This window comes from Homarus americanus, unplaced genomic scaffold, assembly GCF_018991925.1.
Source record: "Homarus americanus isolate GMGI-L3 unplaced genomic scaffold, GMGI_Hamer_2.0 scaffold49310, whole genome shotgun sequence".
NCBI lineage: Eukaryota > Metazoa > Arthropoda > Malacostraca > Decapoda > Nephropidae > Homarus > Homarus americanus.
Genome location: NW_024735038.1, coordinates 1,699,915 through 1,720,123, shown reverse-complemented (window position 1 = coordinate 1,720,123; position 20,209 = coordinate 1,699,915). Strand labels below are relative to the sequence as shown.

The 20,209-nt window shown below is 43.5% G+C and overlaps 1 protein-coding gene across 1 annotated transcript in view; it reads right to left on the bottom strand.

Moving 5' to 3' along the window:
* Positions 1-2,838: 2,838 nt before the first annotated feature.
* Positions 2,839-20,209, bottom strand: part of LOC121870775 — a 202,030-nt gene continuing 184,659 nt past the window's right edge. Inside the window, exons 5-6 of the mRNA XM_042372731.1 lie at positions 17,073-17,168; positions 2,839-2,982 (exon numbers count right to left, since the gene is read on the bottom strand). Coding sequence (XP_042228665.1) covers positions 2,857-2,982; positions 17,073-17,168 — 222 coding nt within the window. The 3' untranslated portion in view covers positions 2,839-2,856. The remainder of the gene's footprint in view (positions 2,983-17,072; positions 17,169-20,209) is intronic.

Below are 20,209 nucleotides of genomic sequence, written 5' to 3'. Positions count from 1 at the left end.
TAATTTCCGGAATCATTGTAACTGTTTTTCCATTTGCCCATCTTAAAAATTAAATATAGGCCAGGCCAACTGTCGCTAAATAACATCACTGTCACTCAACTTGACTAAATGAATGGATTAACTTGATCCACGATGCACCGCGCATGGATATCTTTCCCTGCAGCTGCTATTTCCCGGCTATTTGATTTTTCCCGGCTAACTGAAGCGACTGGAGTAAATCGGAAGGACTTCGCTTGGACACTGCTCCGATCTGAACGTGTACAATACAGAACCGTCGTCTCTCAGGAGAAAGGGGGAGGGAATGGGAGCGGCTGTGGAGTCGGTCGTTACTGGCAAATCTGACCCATACGACGCGTGTACTGAACGGCGCTCATCTTTTGGGGAGAGGAGAGGGTGCATGAACGTGTGGATTCAGTACAGGTCGTCACAAACAGGCATTACAAAAACGATACGGACAACAGGATATTACTTAGTAAAGTATTCTGCTTCATGTTACATTAAGCTTTATAAGTAGAAGGAAGCTAAAAAGGATATAAATAGAGGACATGCAGGTCACAAAAAGGACAACTTGTCCTTTAAAAGACAGATCTGGCAACCCTGTCACAATGACCCCGTCGAGGAGATTAAAAGACCACGAGATGAAAATCCAAATGAGAATATTAGGTTCCCGGATGCTTTTTTTTTTTGGGTGGAACCCACGGTAATGTGGGCATGAAAGGTGCTGATTGGTCGTTGCTCACCCTGGCGTCCACTTACGTCCTATGAGCTTCTTTCCTTCTACACATGATGAACTACAAACTACACAATCTTAAACCTAACCCGATATCAATTAATTTAACCCAACCAATCTTCACCTACCTATACCTAGCAGTGAAATGCACAGTAACTCACGTCATTGAGAGAACGAGGTCCAATCACCGCCAGTCATGCCCACAAAGGCGTGAATTATGATTGTTCGCTACCCTGACTCGTGAATAAAGCCATGATTGGTCCTTGCAATTCAGTCCTTTCGTTCATAGGTGCAGAAAATTCGCAAGACAATGAGGCACACGAAAAGAAAAATCTCAAGACAATGCAAGATCCCGGGAGGAAAAATTTCAAGACAAAGAAAGAAACTGGAAGGGAAAGATCAAGACAATGAGAGACAGGAAGGAAAAGATTATGACAGTGAAATATCCTGGGAGGGAAAGATCAAGGAAAGGGCGTTCTTCTACCTCAAGAGAACAACGCCTCACACGACAAGATGGACTCGTCGAGGCAAGATGTAATACACGAGTGTTGTCTCTGACTAATACACCGTAAGGCTGGTTTGATGAAGACTTGGCCTCTCTCCCTCACCCTCTCCTCCATCTTTCACTCGCCCTCTCCCTCTCCTCCATCACTCACTCACGCCCACATACTGCACACTCAACTCAAGCTCACATACACCAGGACCGTGGCTGTTCTCACACACACACACACACACACACACACACACACACACACACACACACACACACACACACACACACACACACACACACACACAGGATATCATAATTACGAAGCCAAATAAACACTAATTATAAGTTCATCAACCAGATAATTAAATATCAAATATCCCCGGTATATATATATCCTGGACCAGCTCTAACCAACGCTAAGTATTTACTCTTCTTGATTAAATACTCCATCTGATCTTGACCTCTGACCTTGTTTGTGATCCTGACCCTAAACTTGTCCCCTGACCTTTGTGTTACTAGACATTTGACCGTGATATTTGGTCCTGATTTTTAACTTTGACCTTCAGCTTTTTTTACTGACCTGTGACTTTACTCAATATTTTACTCTACCACTGACCTGACCTTCCTCTTTAAATATAATCCGGTCGCCCTCAGCTAAGCCACACACACACACACACACACACACACACACACACACACACACACACACACACACACACACACACACACACAGTCTGAAGTTAGCGTCTGATCATGAAGTCTCGAAGAAGTTGCTGTTAATTACATTAGCTGCAGCAGAGGCGTGGTGCAGAGGCCAGTCCCTGCGCTACCTTCACTTGTCACCATCCTCCACTAGTGTCACCATCCTTCATCACTCTCACCTCTCACAATACTGCAACACTCACCTGTCACCATACTTCACCATCCTCATTTACTGAAGGTCAATTGCTTACCGAGATAGTATTGTTTAAAAATCTTGATAACTGATAAAAATTTTAAGCGCGATGGGGGTAAAATCCATGAGTGCCGGCGAATTTTAAAGCGTGCTGGCGTATAACAAAGTGTTCACATACAATGGAGCCTCAGGAAGAAACAAGTCTCTCATAAGTCGGTGAAATACGAGTTTTTCTGTATACGTGTGTGTGTGTGTGTGTGTGTGTGTGTGTGATCGCACGCCAGTCTACGTCCTTTCCAGCGTCTACGTAAAACTTCACCCAAACTTTACTGTAAAAGAATTCCAAAGTTTTCAAGACCTCCAAAAACTTGCCTGCCGCCACACTGATCAAGCAGACTCTTGCTGGTGGCGACCCGCAGGCGAACTAACCCACCACAGCCCGGGTCAAAAAATATACACAGAAATATACCCCATGTGGATACCAGTATACATGTACAGTATATATACCAAGTGGATAACCCAAAAGATCGCCTACTTATCATAAATATAGAAAGGTGTAAACGTAGAAATAATCACATACTGTACATCAAATTTTCATCAACAAAAATACGTTTCTTACTTAGATGTTCATGTAGGTATGTATAACTGTGTAAGTAAATGAAGGTGTATTGTACAGTACTCGGCGGTCTTTAAGATCAATACACAGGTGTAGGTGTAGTGAGAACAAGACTCGGGTACTCACCAGTATAGATAGGGCTTCTCTCTCTCGATGTTGACGGAGTTGATGGGGTCGAGGCGGAACCAGGTAGTGAAGGTCCACCCGGCTTCGTAAGGCCACCGAGCTAGTGGCGGCAGCACCAGTGCCTGTGGAGGGAACACACACATAGTCGGTCAATATAACGATACAATATACTATGGGTAATAAAAGGCTACCTGGCTATCCATATCTGTATTTTTTCAAGTGTAGTTAAGAATTGGAAAAAAAAAGCAATAACTTTTATCACGAATTGGGAAAAAAAACTAATATCACGCATTGAGGAAAAACATTGCTACAAGGTAACCAAGTCGAGCAGCTACCGGCCCCGCTAATAAACGTGAGGTTGAGGAATCCAAAACAAGAGTTCTCTCCCTCGCTGGCAAGAGTAATATGTGTCAGCCTCCACAAATATACGGTGTAGATGATGAGAACTAGGACAAGGGGGGGGGGGTGTGATAGAAGGAGGAAGATGAAACGCGAAGCAGAGGAAGAAGAAGAGCAAGAAAGGGAAGAATAGAAAGACGAGAAGAAAGAACAAACGAGAAGAAAGAGGAGCACACAAAGAAAATCAGATAAAGAAGACCAAGAAGGGCAGGAGAAGGAAGGAAGGCAATTACAAAAGAGAAAAAGAAAGAACAAAGGGGAAGAGGTGGTGAAGGAGGAAAGATGAAAACGGAAAAAGAGAAAGAACAAAGACGGAAAACAGAAGACGTGAAGCAGGAGAAGATCGAGACGACACACACACACACACACACACACACACACACACACACACACACACACACGGGACAGGGGGTGAGGCTGAATGGACAGGGGGTGTGCTTGAAGGGACAGGGGGTGGGTGAGGCTGAAGGGACAGGGGTGAGGCTGAAGGGGACAGGGGTTGGGTGAGGCTGAAGGGACAGGGGGTTGAGGTTGAAGGGTGATGTTTGTGTCACCGTGAGGCCAGTTTACGGACCATAAATTTCGCGTCACGGAGAGAAAGCCACAAACAGTGCTGAGGGAATGAGAGAGAGTGAGAGACGGAGGGAGGGGAAGAGAGAGAATATTCAACGGTATAAGATTTTTTTTTTCCCTTCTTCAAATTTATCCACCACCACAGAACCCTCCCCCAAAAATATTTTTCACTCATACAGATTTTATATTACCTTACTGTTTATGTAACACGCCTACTAACTGAAGAGTGATGGATAAACATTGGATTTTAAAACATGTTCAACACTGCAAATTGCAAGTTCATTGCTCTTTTATGTGTCTGAATGACTCTATGGCCCCAGGATTTATCTGTCAAATGGCCCGGGTAAATATTAGTCCAAATTGTTATGGGGAAAATTACTTTTTTTTATTGCTGCACTGAAGCGGAGTGTAGGTGACGACACTGTGTGTATGTATGTATGTGTGTGTGTGTGTGTGTGTGTGTGTGTGTGTGTGAGAGAGAGAGAGAGAGAGAAAACGCCCCCTGGATGTAGTCTCTCTCTTCTCTCTCTCTCTCTCTCTCTCTCTCTCTCTCTCTCCTACAACCACCAGTAATCCCCAATGCCAATAATTAATTAAAAATAAATCAACATATCCTTTACATACATCAACATTAACCACTTGTGTCCACTCTCTGAATATAATTAACTGGTGTTTGCCATATATTGTAGGTGGTGTCCCCGTAGTGAAGGGGTTAGGAGGTGTCCCCGTAGTGAAGGGGTTAGGTGGTGTCCCCGTAGTGAAGGGGTTAGGAGGTGTCCCCCGTAGTGAAGGGGTTAGGTGGTGTCCCCGTAGTGAAGGGGTTAGGTGGTGTCCCCAGTGTGGTGTCCCCAGTGAAGGGGTTAGGTGGTGTCCCAGTGAAGGGGTTAGGGTGGTGTCCCCGTAGTGAAGGGGTTGGGTGGTGTCCCCTGCAGTGAAGGGGTTAGGAGGTGTCCCCGTAGTGAAGGGGTTAGGAGGTGTCCCCGTAGTGAAGGGGTTGGGTGGTGCCCCGTAGTGAAGGGGTTAGAGTGGTGTCCCTGCAGTGAAGGGGTTAGGTGGTGTCCCCGTAGTGAAGGGGTTAGGTGGTGTCCCCAGTGAAGGGGTTGGTGGTGTCCCCGTAGTGAAGGGGTTAGGTGGTGTCCCCTAGTGAAGGGGTTAGGTGTGTCCCCGTAGTGAAGGGGTTAGGAGGTGTCCCCGTAGTGAAGGGGTTAGGTGGTGTCCCCGTAGTGAAGGGGTTGGTGGTGTCCCCGTAGTGAAGGGGTTAGGAGAATCCCCGTAGTGAAGGGGTTAGGAGGTGTCCCCGTAGTGAAGGGGTTAGGAGGTGTCCCCGTAGTGAAGGGGTTAGGTGGTGTCCCCGTAGTGAAGGGGTTAGGTGGTGTCCCCGTAGTGAAGGGGTTAGGAGGTGTCCCCGTAGTGAAGGGGTTAGGTGGTGTCCCCGTAGTGAAGGGGTTAGTGGAGTTAGTCTACAAAAACAGTTCTATTTGAAACGAACTTTTCCCAAATACCTACCAGGCAGTTCACAGCTAAAACTATCATTAGGTTATTTCCAAGATGGCAAAACCGCATCCTTCAATAACAGTAAACAAAATCCCACCGCCCAAAATAAGTTGAGAAACACCACTCCTAAAATTAATAAAATCCCACTCTAAATAGTTAACAAAATCCCAATCCCTCAAAAATAAGATGACAAAATCCTACCCCAAAATACCATACAGAACGAAAACCCACCCCTCAAATAGTTAACAAAATCCAAATAGATAACAAAATCGTACTCACTCCTCCACAAACAACAAAAACATAATAAAAACCCACTGGCAGCCATGTTGTGAACACCGTTTTACAACAGAGTGCGACCATGTTCTATACCTTGTAAACAACATGTACAGTCACCCAAAAAAAGTCCTGTCGCGAACCATGAACCCCGAGATTCACACTCTTGAATCCGAAGCATTTATGGACAGAATAATGCATCAGAGTCTACTGCTTCGGGTTCACGAGTCTGAATCGTGGTTCGCGACAGGACTTTTTTGGGTGACTACATTACCAAGCAACAGGTCATTCAACAACCTTTAGAAATACATCAAATTATCCTGATATCGTAGCTTTTAAAACTTCTTGTCATACCACACCACCATACAATGGAATACCAGCTCACAATACCAGGTAGATGTAATAAGTATATACTGCTAATTGCAACACCATATACACCACACACACACCAGGTCTCGTACAACACCACCAGCCATGTAACACTCTGCAACACCACCACGACGCCAGGCCAACCCACACCTAATATATTTCTCAAGACAATTATAAGCCATTTTTCCCGTCAGCTATAAGTTTGGCGTCAAGGGATAAAATCTTGCCACATTCATCATAACTTTGGCGTCGCAGAAACACCAAACTTAAATCTCCACAAGATGGCCAGCTTTACGGGGCTATTTTCTTTGGACCTCTTTATTTTTGACACATATTCATTTATATAAAAACAAATCATCATACTATTAGGAATTATTAAACGATTTACCTGAGAAATGAAGGCTTACGTGCGTTAATTATTTACTACTAGGGATATACACAAGATCATGTACAGTCACTCGACAAGCCTGAGGCACAGACCTGCTGGAGCGAGTCTCTGAGGTTGTGTACCCATGGGTGGCGGTGTAGTATCTCCGGTGGGCTCGATAGTATAAAACACGAGTAGAATAATAGTTTCCGCTGGTGACTGTACCTTGACTAGACGAGAAAGTTGTTTGTGTTGGTTATTAACGAATAGATTACAAACAAATACCCAAAATTCTGCTCAACGTACATGTTGACACAACTAAAAACCACCACTTGTTAATTAAATGTTATTAAGGTAATGACAAAAGGTAAAAAAAATAGAAACATTAACATTTTTAGTTTTCATTATTAAAAGTCATGCATCTCAATTACTATAATGAATATGTACTGTAAAACTACGTGTTCAAAACTTTGAAAATGTTCAAAAAGTTTTCTTGTAAAAGTTCAACTGGCGAGAAAATTAATTATTTACCTCGGCGTAAATTCCTCAGTGTGACTGATGCATTGTCCAACACACACCGCTGTCACTCCCGCAGTATTTCAATAAAACAACTACTAATTTTCCACTGTGGTAAATCAGTGCAGACCAAGGTGGGTTTGAGCCTCAGCAGGTGTAATTAAGACGTCCTCGAGAGAGAGAGAGAGAGAGAGAGAGAGAGAGAGATTACCTCTAAGGTTAGGAGGCGAGTGTCAGTTTCCAACCACGCCCTCTCCTCGTCTCACCTGTGACTAACAATACACCCAGGTACTCCAAGGGGCGACCTCACTACCCATAAATTACCTGCTGAGTATAGGTAAACCCCCTCCCCCCTCCCCCCAATATTCCCTATCACCCTTCCCCCAACATTCCCCTTCTCTCTACCTCATTACCTACCTGTAATTCTCCCCCATGCCCTCCCCCCTACCTATTACCTCCTCTCTACCCCCCCATCGCCCCTTCTCTCGCTCCCCCCCCCATCTCCCCAATAGCCTCAAGGGTGAACGGAAGTGCCAATTTCGCTTTCGTCACAGAGATGACCTGAACTGGCGTGATTGATGAGGTAAGTTTATATAAGGGAGGAATTGGTCATGACTGCTTTTGTGGATTCGTCTGATAGGTCAGGAATGAAAGGAGATACCGTAAGTAGGTAAGTAAGCAAGGAAGCAAGTAATTAAACAAATAAGAAAAACAATAGGGAAGGGGTCAGTTTCTCCACCACCCTGCTGCTGCTATATGAGAAGATGAGAGAGGAGAAAGAGACGGAGAAAAATACAAAAAAATACATGGATAATATTAATAACATCAACAACATATATCAACAAATACTTAATCCGGTAATGTTATACAGTATTAAATTGTATTCGCTCTTTATCCCACAAAGACTCTCTTGCTGAGCCTAATACCTTAAAACTGGGGTCAACTACTGGGGTCAACGTGGCAATGAAGATATAATACAATTTTACGATCTAAATAAATAAACAAATGAACAAAAATAAATAAAAAAATAAAAAATAAATAAATACTTCGTCACATCCCACACGTCAGCAAGCTTCGACCTTCACGGAGCTGCAGGTGGAGAGGTAGGCGTCCCGGATACTCTCTTCAAAGACGACTTATACATACAGACCTCTTTTAATGTTTAATTAGTAATGTATCTAAGAACCCAGACGAGGCATTTTAAACCCATACACAAATACTTTTATTCTTTAATCTATATGTATTAATGAGTCGGGTATATCATAACTTAGACGGGACATTTAAAGATGTTAGTTATTAAAGAGCATTAATACCTAATAACATCAACATCATAGAGTCACAGAGGAGCTGAAATAAATAGTTTTCCCATAACAAAGCTTCGAACCGGGGACACCTAACTTACCAACACTGTGCGATAACCATTCCACCAAGAGGTAAGATCCCCGTCACTACTCAGGCAACAGGTAACACAGGAACCCGTATGATCAAACAGGAAATTGCAACAAGATCTCAATAACGGTAACCAACAAGATAACACGTCGTAAAGTGCGTAAAAGGTGTTTCATTAGATAACAGTTTTGGGGGGTAAAGAAAGACAAGGACAAGGAGGTGAAGTTTAAGGTCAGCTCAGGTCACGGTCAAGACAAGATTGGCAGAGACTTCATTAACAATAGTATGGGGACATACACCCAGACAACCTTTCTCGAACACACACACACACACACACACACACACACACACACACACACACACACACACACACACACACACACACACACACACACACACACACACACACAAACCACGAATCTGTAAACGACCACGACATCTTCACTCGTGAATTATTACTAAGTCAGGTCACACAAGCTTGACCTTTAAAACTCAAAATACCGCCTTTAACCCGATTCCTAATAATTCAGAGAGAGAGAGAGATGAGGGGGAGTGTGAGGGGGACGTGGTAGAGTATTTACTTTTCATTCACTATTCTAATATGAAATCACTCTAAAGGGGGTTATTGACCTTTGACCTTTAAACTATTAGCGTATTTAATTTCCCTTGCAAGGATTTCCCCATCAAGTGAAAAACGAAGGATTTTCTCATGGGGTATAAAAGTGGGGGGGTGGGAGGTGGGGAATATTTATCTTTTATTTCCAAACATATCCCCACGTAGTTAACATTTATCTGACGTGGGTTGAGCTGACGATTGTGGGATTATGGTTCAACGTGTGTACCTGATGCTGCTGACTCTCGCTAACTGACTGATACGGGTACACTTTAGCTGACTGACTGGCTGACTCACTCACCATGGGCACATGTTAAAGAAAGAAAATTACACAAAAAATTATGTTTACAAAGAGAAAAAAACTCAGACTACAGACAACCTATGATTGGAGACAGAGACATAGATAGAATTCATCACTTGACACAGAGAAACAGACAGACAGAAAATACAAGACAGACAAACAGACAGAATGGATAAGACAGACACAGCCATAACCGGGTTGACGGGGAAGGGATACGAAGTTCAAATATAAAGTAAGGAAAGAGACTGTTTCCTCTCCCTTAATTCTCAAATCGTCACTGAGTTAGCTGCATCAAGTGTTGACCCACCAACTTGAGGAAGGAAGGAAGGGATGGGAAGGGACAAAGTGATGATGGTGAACGAGGAAGAGAGGGAGGAAGGAATGAAGGAAGAATGAAAGAGAGGAGACAGAATGTAATGAAGTAAGGAGGAAGGGAAGGAGCACGAGGAAAAAGAGAGGGAGCGAGGAAGAGAGGAGCTGAGGGAGAAGAGAGGGAAGAAGGAATGAAAGATGAGACAGAGAAGGTGATGAAGAACGGAGAGAGGGAGGTGGGAAGAGGAAGAGATGGAGGAGAGGTGAGATAGGGCACAAAATGGAAGAAAGAGAAGGAACAAAGAGGGAGGGAGGGAGGGAAGAAACGATAACGTAGGAGGAAAAGACTAAAGAGGGGGAGGAGAGCAAAGAGGGATGGAGGATGGTGAAGGAGGAGTGAGAAGGAATGGGTGAGAGAGGTGAGGAGCAGGTGGAGGAGGAGCCCAAGTTTTTACCTGACAACTTTCCCTTCCCAAGATCGACTCAAAAGTCTAATGAAAATACGTCAACGAAATAAAATTTAGATCTGCCAACACGAATAGTTTAGAGGCGCGGCACACTGTCTTTATTAGTCTTAGAGGCGCGGCGAACTGTTATGCTACTCTAAGAGGCGCGGCACATTGTTATGCTACTCTAAGAAGCGCGGCAGACTGTCTTGCTACTCTAAGAGGCGCGGCAGACTGTCTTGCTACTCTAAGAGGCGCGGCAGACTGTCTTGCTACTCTAAGAGGCGCGGCAGACTGTCTTGCTATTCTAAGAGGCGCGGCAGACTGGTCATCTCTAAGAGGCGCAGACTGTCATCTACTCTAAGAGGCGCGGCAGATGTCTTCCCACTCTAAGAGGCCAGCAGACTGTCATCCTACTCTAAGAGGCGCGGCAGACTGTCATCCCCTCTAAGAGGCGCGGCAGATTGCTCTAAGAAGCGCGCGGCAGACTGTCATCCTACTCTAGAGGCGCGGCAGACTGTCTTCCTACTCTAAGAGGCACGGCAGACTGTCATCCTACTCTAAGAGGCGCGGCAGACTGTCTTGCTACTCTAAGAGAGCTACTGTCATCTAAGAGGCGCAGCAGACTGTCATCCTACTCTAAGAGGCGCGGCAGACTGTCTTCCTACCTAAGAGGCGCGGCAGACTGCTTGCTACTCTAAGAGGCGCGGCGACTGTCTTGCTACTCTAAGAGGCCAGACAGACTGTCTTTATTACTTCAATTACTTTTACAGATAAACCGTTTTTATTAAGTAGTCACATTTGCAGGTAAAGGGGACTCTTAGTTCGTTCAAATTTGCCAAGAAAAAATAATGTAAAGAACTCAACCATGTGCAGAAATCTCTCTCTCTCTCTCTCTCACACACACACACACACACACACAAAGCATTTCATCACCACACAACCCCAAATACGTTCCCCAGCCACACCACACACACCAACATACTACATAACAATTCACCCCCCTCTTAAAAAAAACAACTTTATTTCCATACACAATCATGAACAATTTCACCACATCACCATCACACAATCAGTAAAGGGCAAACATCACTAAACGATGAGAGAGGAGACGGGTGGTGGTGGTGGTGCAGGACTCTCGGTGGTGGATAGCCAATGAAGTGTGAGGGGGCAGGGGTGGGGGACTATCGCTATCCTGGACTACTAACACCATATATATATTGTCAGGTAAAATGACCCACAGTGGCGTTGATGGTGGAGATTGTGGGGGGAGGTATTGTAGATGGAATTTTGTTTTTGCTATTATCTGTGTTGCTATTTGTAAGCTATTTGCAAGTATTTTTATTTGTTTTTTATTATTGTTATGTTACGTTACTCTTCCCCCTAATGTCTTGTCGTTGGTTCTTAAAGGCAGGTCATGAATATACGTAAAATTATAAGACAAAACCACGTTATATATCCCTTAAATATCTCTTGTCTCACCGGTCACTACTGAACGATACCGTGATTCAACTCGGTCTTAGTGGGGGACAACTATACACGGTGAAGTGGGTGATCTGGCAGGTGTACACGGGCTCACATGGTAAATGTATCCTCACTGAAGTATCTGATATGACGCTCGCAATATAGCATAGGGAAAATTACAAGTAGCAGCAGGGAAATTACAAGTAGCAGCAGGGAAATTACAAGTAGCAGCGGGGAAATTACAAGTAGCAGCGAGGAAATGGCAAGTAGCAGCGAGAAATTACAAGTAGCAGCAGTACAAATGGCAGAGGAAAATTACAAGTAGCAGCAGGGAAATTACAAGTAGCAGCAGGGAAATTACAAGTAGCAGCGGGGAAATTACAAGTAGCAGCGAGGAAATGGCAAGTAGCAGCGAGGAAATTACAAGTAGTAGCGGGGAAATTACAAGTAGTAGCGGGGAAATTACAAGTAGCAGCGAGGAAATTACAAGTAGCAGAGGAGAAAATTACAAGTAGCAGCGAGGAAATGGCAAGTAGTAGCGGGGAAATTACAAGTAGCATAGGGAGAAAATTACAAGTAGCAGCGAGGAAATTACAAGTGTGTGAGGAAATTACAAGTAGCAGCAGGAAATTACAAGTAACATAGGGTACATGTTATTTTGGGGCTGTAATAATCAACTCAGCAAACGTCCTTTACTGATTGAAATATTAACTACTGAACCCGTGTGCCCGGCCTACTTATACCCCCCCAACCCGTGTTCATACCAGGTACCTGTCTCACGAGCACAGATTGATGACAAATTCCTTATCAACTTTTTAAAATTTTCTCCTCCCAAAAATAAATACATATATAGATCATGTGTTAGTGTTGACAGGCCCAGCCATCCACACACACACACCTACACACACACACACACACACACACACACACACACAACTACCGTAATATCTCCACTTTTAATGGGCGCGGTAAAACAAAAAAAGCAAACACACTGCCCGTCTCCATCACAAAAACAAAACAACAATACATTCATGACGCTCGTCCACACAAAAGTAAAACAAGACTTTTACCATCAAAGGAGAGAGAGAGAGGAGATCTCATTCTCCCCCCGAAAAAAGTAAACTTCACAATAGAACCACCAAAAAATGCTTCATCTTAACACTCAACCAAAAGTAAATTAGGATCAAAACAAACAAACAAAAACACAAGAAAAAATATGAATCTGTCTTCAAACACAAACACACAAACATGAAGACAAAACATCCATCTGCCTACACACAAACAATGCAACACATACACAACACACAACACCCACACAATGCAACACATACACAACACACAACACCCACACAATGTAACAACACACTCACACACATCCATACAATACAACACAGTACAAACCCCCTCCTCCCCCACACATACAGATATTGCATGTTTGGAAGTTGAAAAAGACAAAAAAAGAAAAAAAAAAACGATGCAAATAAAAAAAGGACTCCCCCCCCCTCCCTTCCACCCTTCAAAGCCTCCAGGGAAGTGCGAAAAAAATGAAAAAAAGAAATAAATAAAAAATAAATTGGGAGGAGGCAGTGTGTATTTCCATATTCACGCGGACAGAACAAAGCCCAAATTGAATGACAGCACACCCCCAACACATCTTGCCGGGTTCACGCCATGGTTACGAGAAGAAAAACTCATGTCCTCTTCCTATTCACGTATTTATTTATTATTTATTTATTTTTTTCTTTCTCTCTCTGTCTTTCTATTCATTTGTTCCTCTTTTATATGTCTCATTTTCGTCTTTCCATTTCGTTTTTTTTTATTCTCTCTCTCTCTCTCTCTCTCTCTCTCTCTCTCTCTCTTCACTTTCCATTGTTTCCTTCTCCGTTTCTTTTTATTTCTCTCACTGTTTCACCCATTCACTTTTTAATCATATATCTCAGTTTATCTTTTCTGTGTGTGTGTGTGTGTGTGTGTGTGTGTGTGTGTGTGTGTGTGTGTGTGTGTAGACCGACCGGATAAGGCTTTCGGGCTTACCAGTGAAGACCAACAAGGCTTTCTGCATGACGGGACGAACTGGACTTTGGAGGTCACCTAAATGAATAAAGGATCGGGCTTTTGTCCTAACACGACTTCAATTTACCGGGAGAGTAGGAGACCAGGTACTATCTCCAGGTACACCCAGGTACTATCTCCAGGTACACCACATTATTGTCTCCAGGTACACTCCCTCACCGTCTCCAGGTACATCGCATCATAGTCTCCAGGTACACCGCATCATAGTCTCAAAGGGTACACTCCCTCGCCGTCTCCAGGTACACCGCATCATAGTCTCAAAGGGTACACTCCCTGGTCGTCTCAAAAGGTACGTCCTATCATCGTCTTCAGGTACACCCAGGTATCCTCAGTAGGTACACCGCAGGTAAACAAACTCCAGGAGGTAGAGAGAGAGAGGGGGGTGAGCGTTCTCTGGTCTCCCCACTCGCCTGGCTGCCTCGACTGATGAGGTTACTTAGTCCAGATACTGTATGCATGATGTCCCTGAGGCGACGACTTTTGTTTATAACCGCGTAGCAGGAACCCTCACTACCTACCCGACAGTACCTGAGCCACAAACCTGGTACTGTCCAAATTCTCTCTCTACCTACCTGACAGTACCTGAGCCACACACCTGGTACTGTCCAAGTTCTCTCTCTACCTACCTGACAGTACCTGAGCCACACAACTGGTACTGTCCAAGTTCTCTCTCTACCTACCTTACAGTACCTGAACAGCACACCTGGCACTGTCCAACTCCCTCTCTACTTACCTGACAGTACCTGAACAGCACACCTGGCACTGTCTCTACCTAGCACTGACCAAATGGGTCGGTTACCGGTAATGTCTAAACTAATATAACTTCCTTTACTTCAACCAAACCAACGCTAAGGAAGACCTACTCTAAGTCAGCTTAATCTCACCTAACGCAAATACATCATAATCTAACCTCACTTATCCTCGCCTGTCCAAAGCTATGAGGTGCGACGGCCGAATGGGTACAGAACTCGCTTCCTGTCATTAGATTAGTTAATTGGAGCCCGGGGCACTCCAAGTCGACCCAGGCGTAAATGGGTACATGAGTAAATGGGCCACACTGCCTCCTATGTGTTGAAGGTTTAGTATTCAGTGTGGAACCTATTTTCACAACCTAAATCTTACGTAACTTCAAGGTAATTTAACCCAATCTTTCAAAGTCATTCGAAGGTGTATTTTTCACCTGGTTAAATTTCAGTGCCGACGAATATCTCTTTTTCACCATCAGCGCGAGGCCGAGGTATTATTGATGACCTCACCGCAATCTTTGCTACCTGGCCATTATTACCTGCTGGGGAAATTTATGTGAAGATCCCTCAAATTTTGCTACTCATTTTTACCTACGAATCAGCTCTGTGAATAACAATCCTAAGTTGCATAATGACTGACTGACTGAGAGAACTTTCTGACCTGATGACAATGACGCTTCGTGTGATCAAATCCTGGTCACTCGTTCTCAACCAACAACCAATAGATAAAAAAAAAACAGTGCTGGCCACGTTAGTCAGCTCTATAAACTCTTCTAACAAAACAATATTGTTCCCCGGTGCCTCATGTCCTCTTGTGCCACGAGCTCCTAACTGCACCTCCAGCCAGGGCCCACCACACGCCCTCCCCCCACTCGCCTCACCAACACAATTGACGACGAATGTTTGACAATCCCTGATTTGGCTGCGTTAAATCACGCCGCCTCCCGCCTTACCTAACCAGACTGTTGAACATTTTTCCACGTGAGGGAACGTCTTCAAAAACGTCTGATTATTATACACACTGCCGGGAGAACGACCACCTCCCCACTAACGCTGTTATATCTGTTTCTTCGTCACTCATGTTGTCCAATTTTTACTTAACAGTCATAATACTACCGATCACTGTGAAGATAAATCTGCACTGTGCATGTACGTATGTATGTACAGTATAGTGTGTGTGTGTGTGTGTGTGTACTCCTTAAGCTCACAACACAGTCACGGGGTGCATGATGGTCGACCGACTTAACTCGCGGAGCAGAATAAAAAAAAAAAAAGGTGTTCCCACGAGTCCAGGCAGTGACGTCATCCTCCACACACCAAATATAGTAACACAATTTAGCCGTTGTGTGATAATGACGACACAATGGAGAGCGAGTCCTCCCAGGGCGTAAGTTAATTAGGGCTGTTATATTAGAGGTTCGTAGGTGTCATAACATGCTAGCTGATCCTCTCTCTCTCTCTCTGTGTGTAAAGAAGACGCTCAAAGTATGCCTAAGGGAAAACAAAATCACAAAGGTCCTGGTGGGGGGAGGGGCGAGAGAGAGAGAGAGAGGGAGACAAGAGAGGAAGAGAGGAGACAAATTATGAACAGAGAGAGAGAGAGAGGGGGGGGGCGAGGTCGGTGAGAGGGAAAGAGTTCGGATGAGAGGGAAGAAAGGTCGGAGGAGAGGGAAGAGAGGGTCAAGGAGAAGAAAGAGACAAAGTGAGGAATGATATGAAAGAATGGAAAAACATGAATACTATGGGGAGAGGGAAGAGGGACTGAAGTGAAGAAGAGAGGGGACTGGGGGTGATAGGAAGAGAGGGGATTGGGTGGAGAAGGGTGGATTGGGTGGATAGAAGAGAGGAATCTGGAGGATGAAGAGAGGGGACTGGGTACAGAAGAGAGGGACTGGGGTACAGAAGAGAGGGATTGGGGTAATAGGGAAGAGAGGGGACTGGGTGATAGAAGAGGAAGGACTGGTACAGAAGAGAGACCTGCATGGAAGAGAGGGGACTGGGGTAATAGAAGAGAGGGGACTGGGGTGATAGACGAATGGAGGGAGAATGCCGTGGGGAGAAGACTGGGAGAGGGGAGAGTTCTGGGTGAGAAATATAAGTCGAAAGAGAATTCCGGGATGGAAGGGGAAAGGGAAACAGGGAGAGGTAAAAAGAGGGAAAGAGGTCGGATGAGAGTGGTGAGGTGACTGGATGAGGGACGGAGGGAAGGAAGAAGAGCAAGAGGGGAAGAGAGAGATAGAGAGAGAGATAAAGGAAGCGAGAAGAAAGAGGTAAGAGAATAGGAAGGGTGAGAATACACAGAGCTGAAGAATAATGTTCCAGTCTTCCAAGGTCAGGGAGAGGGAAGGGAGAGGAGAGGGAGGGTAAAGCAAGGGGTGAGAAGGGAAGATGGGAGAAAGAAAGTATGAGAGGGGAAGTAGGCAGAAAAGGGAAGGGGGAAGAGGGAAGAGGAAATGGTTAGTTAAAGGGAGTAAATAAGAAAGATAAATGGGAGGGAAGAAATGAGGGAGATAGGAAAAGGGAGAGTAAAATGGGAGGGAAGAAATGAGGGAGAGTAAAGAAGGGGGTAAGAAAGGGCACAAATACGGGAAGGTATAGGCTGACCACAATAAGGTCGGCCCTGTAGGGAATCGCGTGTCCCCTGAGAGACTACAGGCTACCTACCCTAGACTATGAGGCAGAGGCAGGAGTCTTACCCAACACCCTCCTGGTTGAGAAATTATAAAGAGAGACAGAGGAAGATTCTGGTTGAGAGAGAGAGAGAGAGAGAGAGAGAGAGAGAGAGAGGGGGGGGGGTGTGGAAGACAATCTGAGATAGACTCAAAGAGAAAGAGATAATTAACAATACAAAAACAAGAGAGATAAAGAGATACTCACCGAGCCTTTTTTGCCGGGGAAGGAGAAGAAGACGTCAGGGCCAGAACGGTTGGGCATCTGTCGCAACACGCCCAAGAGCTTGGCTGAGTGACGCGGCTGTGGACAAAGGTACACAAACTCTCATTAGTACAACACAATAATATTAGAACCTCGTAAACTAATAATAATGACACAAATATTAAAATAATAAAATAAAATAAAACAATAATTAAAAATTCTAAAATAGGTGTTAAAAAATACAGCAGTAATAACAATAATACAATAATAATGACCTAAAATAAATAATACAATGACGAACAATACAATAATCATAAATAACACTAATTACAAATCTAAAAATAATATAATGATAAATACAACAACAAAAACATTGACATGAAAACCAATACAAACACATTAAGGTAAATAATAATTAGGACTACCAACCTGGAAACAAAACTTATCTTTGTGACCCGGATATGACTCACCACTGAACTATACTTAGATACTATAACCTAACACAACACCACATCTATACTACTACTACTATTACTACTACTACTACTACTACTAAAAATTATATAGATCTAATATCCCTAAGGTAAATATAATTAACTAAGGGGAATTTTTTTTAATAGAAACTTCTTAAATAAAGATATATAACGGTTGTATATATGTCATCTATAATTTAAATACAGTATTATATTTAGTCGCTTCAATACACCACAATAATTATATACAATTAACGATTATACAAAAAATAATCCACGCAAATCCTCCTTCATACGATACAATGACCTGAAATAATGATCGTACAAATCAATACATTATACACCACAGTTATGATTCAAATAAACATACAACATTATACATCATACATACATTATACATCATACTCGATTCAAAATAATCATTATAAAACAAATCAATATGCAATTCATCATTCATACACCAATTACAGTCCAAAACAATGCTCATACAACACTAATAAACCAGTCATACATCATAATACACCAGTCATACATCATACACCGCAATCATGATCTAACATACTAGTAATAATCATACAACTCAACCATACACACAAACCTCCCAAACACAACCCGGAATTATACGGTTAAACATACAACACAAACCTCTCCATCAGAACCCGGAATCATACACAATAATTATACATGGTTCGAAAGCACACATTTATACACACTACCATAACGCATACTATACATGGGACTAACGCATACATGAATACTATGAATGAGAAGAATACATTTTAGACCCCCCTAGTTTATTCATCACCAAGTAATGAATATTTAAATAGGGGGTAATAGCTTTTTTTTTTCTATTTCTATTTCAGTGGAATTTCCTGGGTGACTGACGAGAGAGAGAGAGAGAGAGAGAGAGAGAGAGAGAGAGAGAGAGAGAGAGAGAGAGACCACACACATTAAACTCGCAACAATAACCACAACACCTCAGTCTCCCCCCCCCTGTGACATCCAACAACGCTACACGACCCTTGACCCCAAATTTGTCTTAAATAACCAAACTCAAACAAATAATCCTCGTCAACCTCAAATACACATTATTACTTATTATTTTTAGTGAAAACAAAACATGTAATACTTATAAAGAATTATGGTACCGAATGATTTTAGAAGACTCGCCCCTCTAAATTCCGTTCTCTGTGGTGGTAAGTGTCTGGCAGTGCGTGAGAGAATGGGATGTGGTGAGGGAAGTTGAGGAAGAAGAGACACGAAGAAGAAAAAAAAAGAGAAGAGGGTGGGAGGGAGGGGGTGAAGAATCTGGAGTTGGAAGAGGAGTGAAGAAAGAAAAGGAGGACTGAAAAGGAAGAGGAGGAAAGTGATGAGAAAGAAGAGGAGGAGGAGGGGCGGGGGAAAAGGGGTGAGCAGTAGTGTGAAGGAAGATAATAAAATAAATGTATACGGGTATAGGAAAAGTGAAGGAAAGAATAAAGTGAAGAAGGTGGAGGTAGAAGAGAATGAGCAGGAGGAAGAAGAAATGGGGACTTGAATTACTAAAAACGAAGAAAGTGGAGAAACTACACAAAAAAACGATAAAAGAAAATAAAGACGAAAGATAACAGAACACAAAGAATAGGAAGAGGATGGTGATGGTGGTCATGGGTGATGGTGGTCATGGGTGATGGTGGTCATGGGGGCTGGGGTGATGGTGGTCATGGGTGATGGTGGTCATGGGTGATGGTGGTCATGGGGGGTCATGGGTGATGTGGTGGTCATGGGTGATGGTCGTCATGGGTGATGGTGGTCATGGGTGATGGTCGTCATGGGTGATGGTGGTCATGGGTGATGGTGGTCATGGGTGACAAAGATCGAATTCAAATAAACTTACGTAACTTATCCCCCTAACGTGTGGTAAGAGTACGTATCTTAGTCAAAGTAGAGTCTCAACTATTAGTCAAGGTAGAGTCTCAGCTATTAGTCACGGTAGAGTCTCAACTATTAGTCAAGGTAGAGTCTCAGCTATTAGTCACGGTAGAGTCTCAACTACAATTTAGCACCATTTTGATTATTAACTTAAGTTGCTTTGAGAATCTACTCCTGGTTAAGAGTCAATGCCCCGGCCTAACTTGTCAACATGTCTTCCTATTAAATTTTAGCCTTACATACAAGTGAGTCAGTAAGGCCGATGGATGTTCCCAGAGCCAAAGAGTTACCGCCATAATTGACATGTCTTGACCCCTGACCCCAAAGTGTGACCTTGACCTTCATCATGGGAAACTGAAAGCTGTTCGTGTCACATCATCGTCTTGTTGACAATAACTTTCCTGTAAGTGATCTTGAAAATCTCTCAAATGGTTCAAAAGTTAAAGAGTGGACACGATAAAGAACGAACGATAAAAAGACCGGACAAAAGAAAGAATCCTGGGAAAATCGGATAAAAAATAAATAAACGAAGGAAAGTCCGGACGATCGGGAAAAAGAAGTGATTAAAATGCTCCTTCCTCCGGTGACCATAAAAAATGAAGTAGTCAATGATACGGAAGATTATCTCGTTCAGAAAATGTGAGTGAGATAGTGAATCACGCTACCACGCTTCTGGTGACCTCCTGTGTAACTGCTGCAGCACCACCACTCCAACACCCACAGCAGCGACACCACCACTCCAACACCCACAGCAGC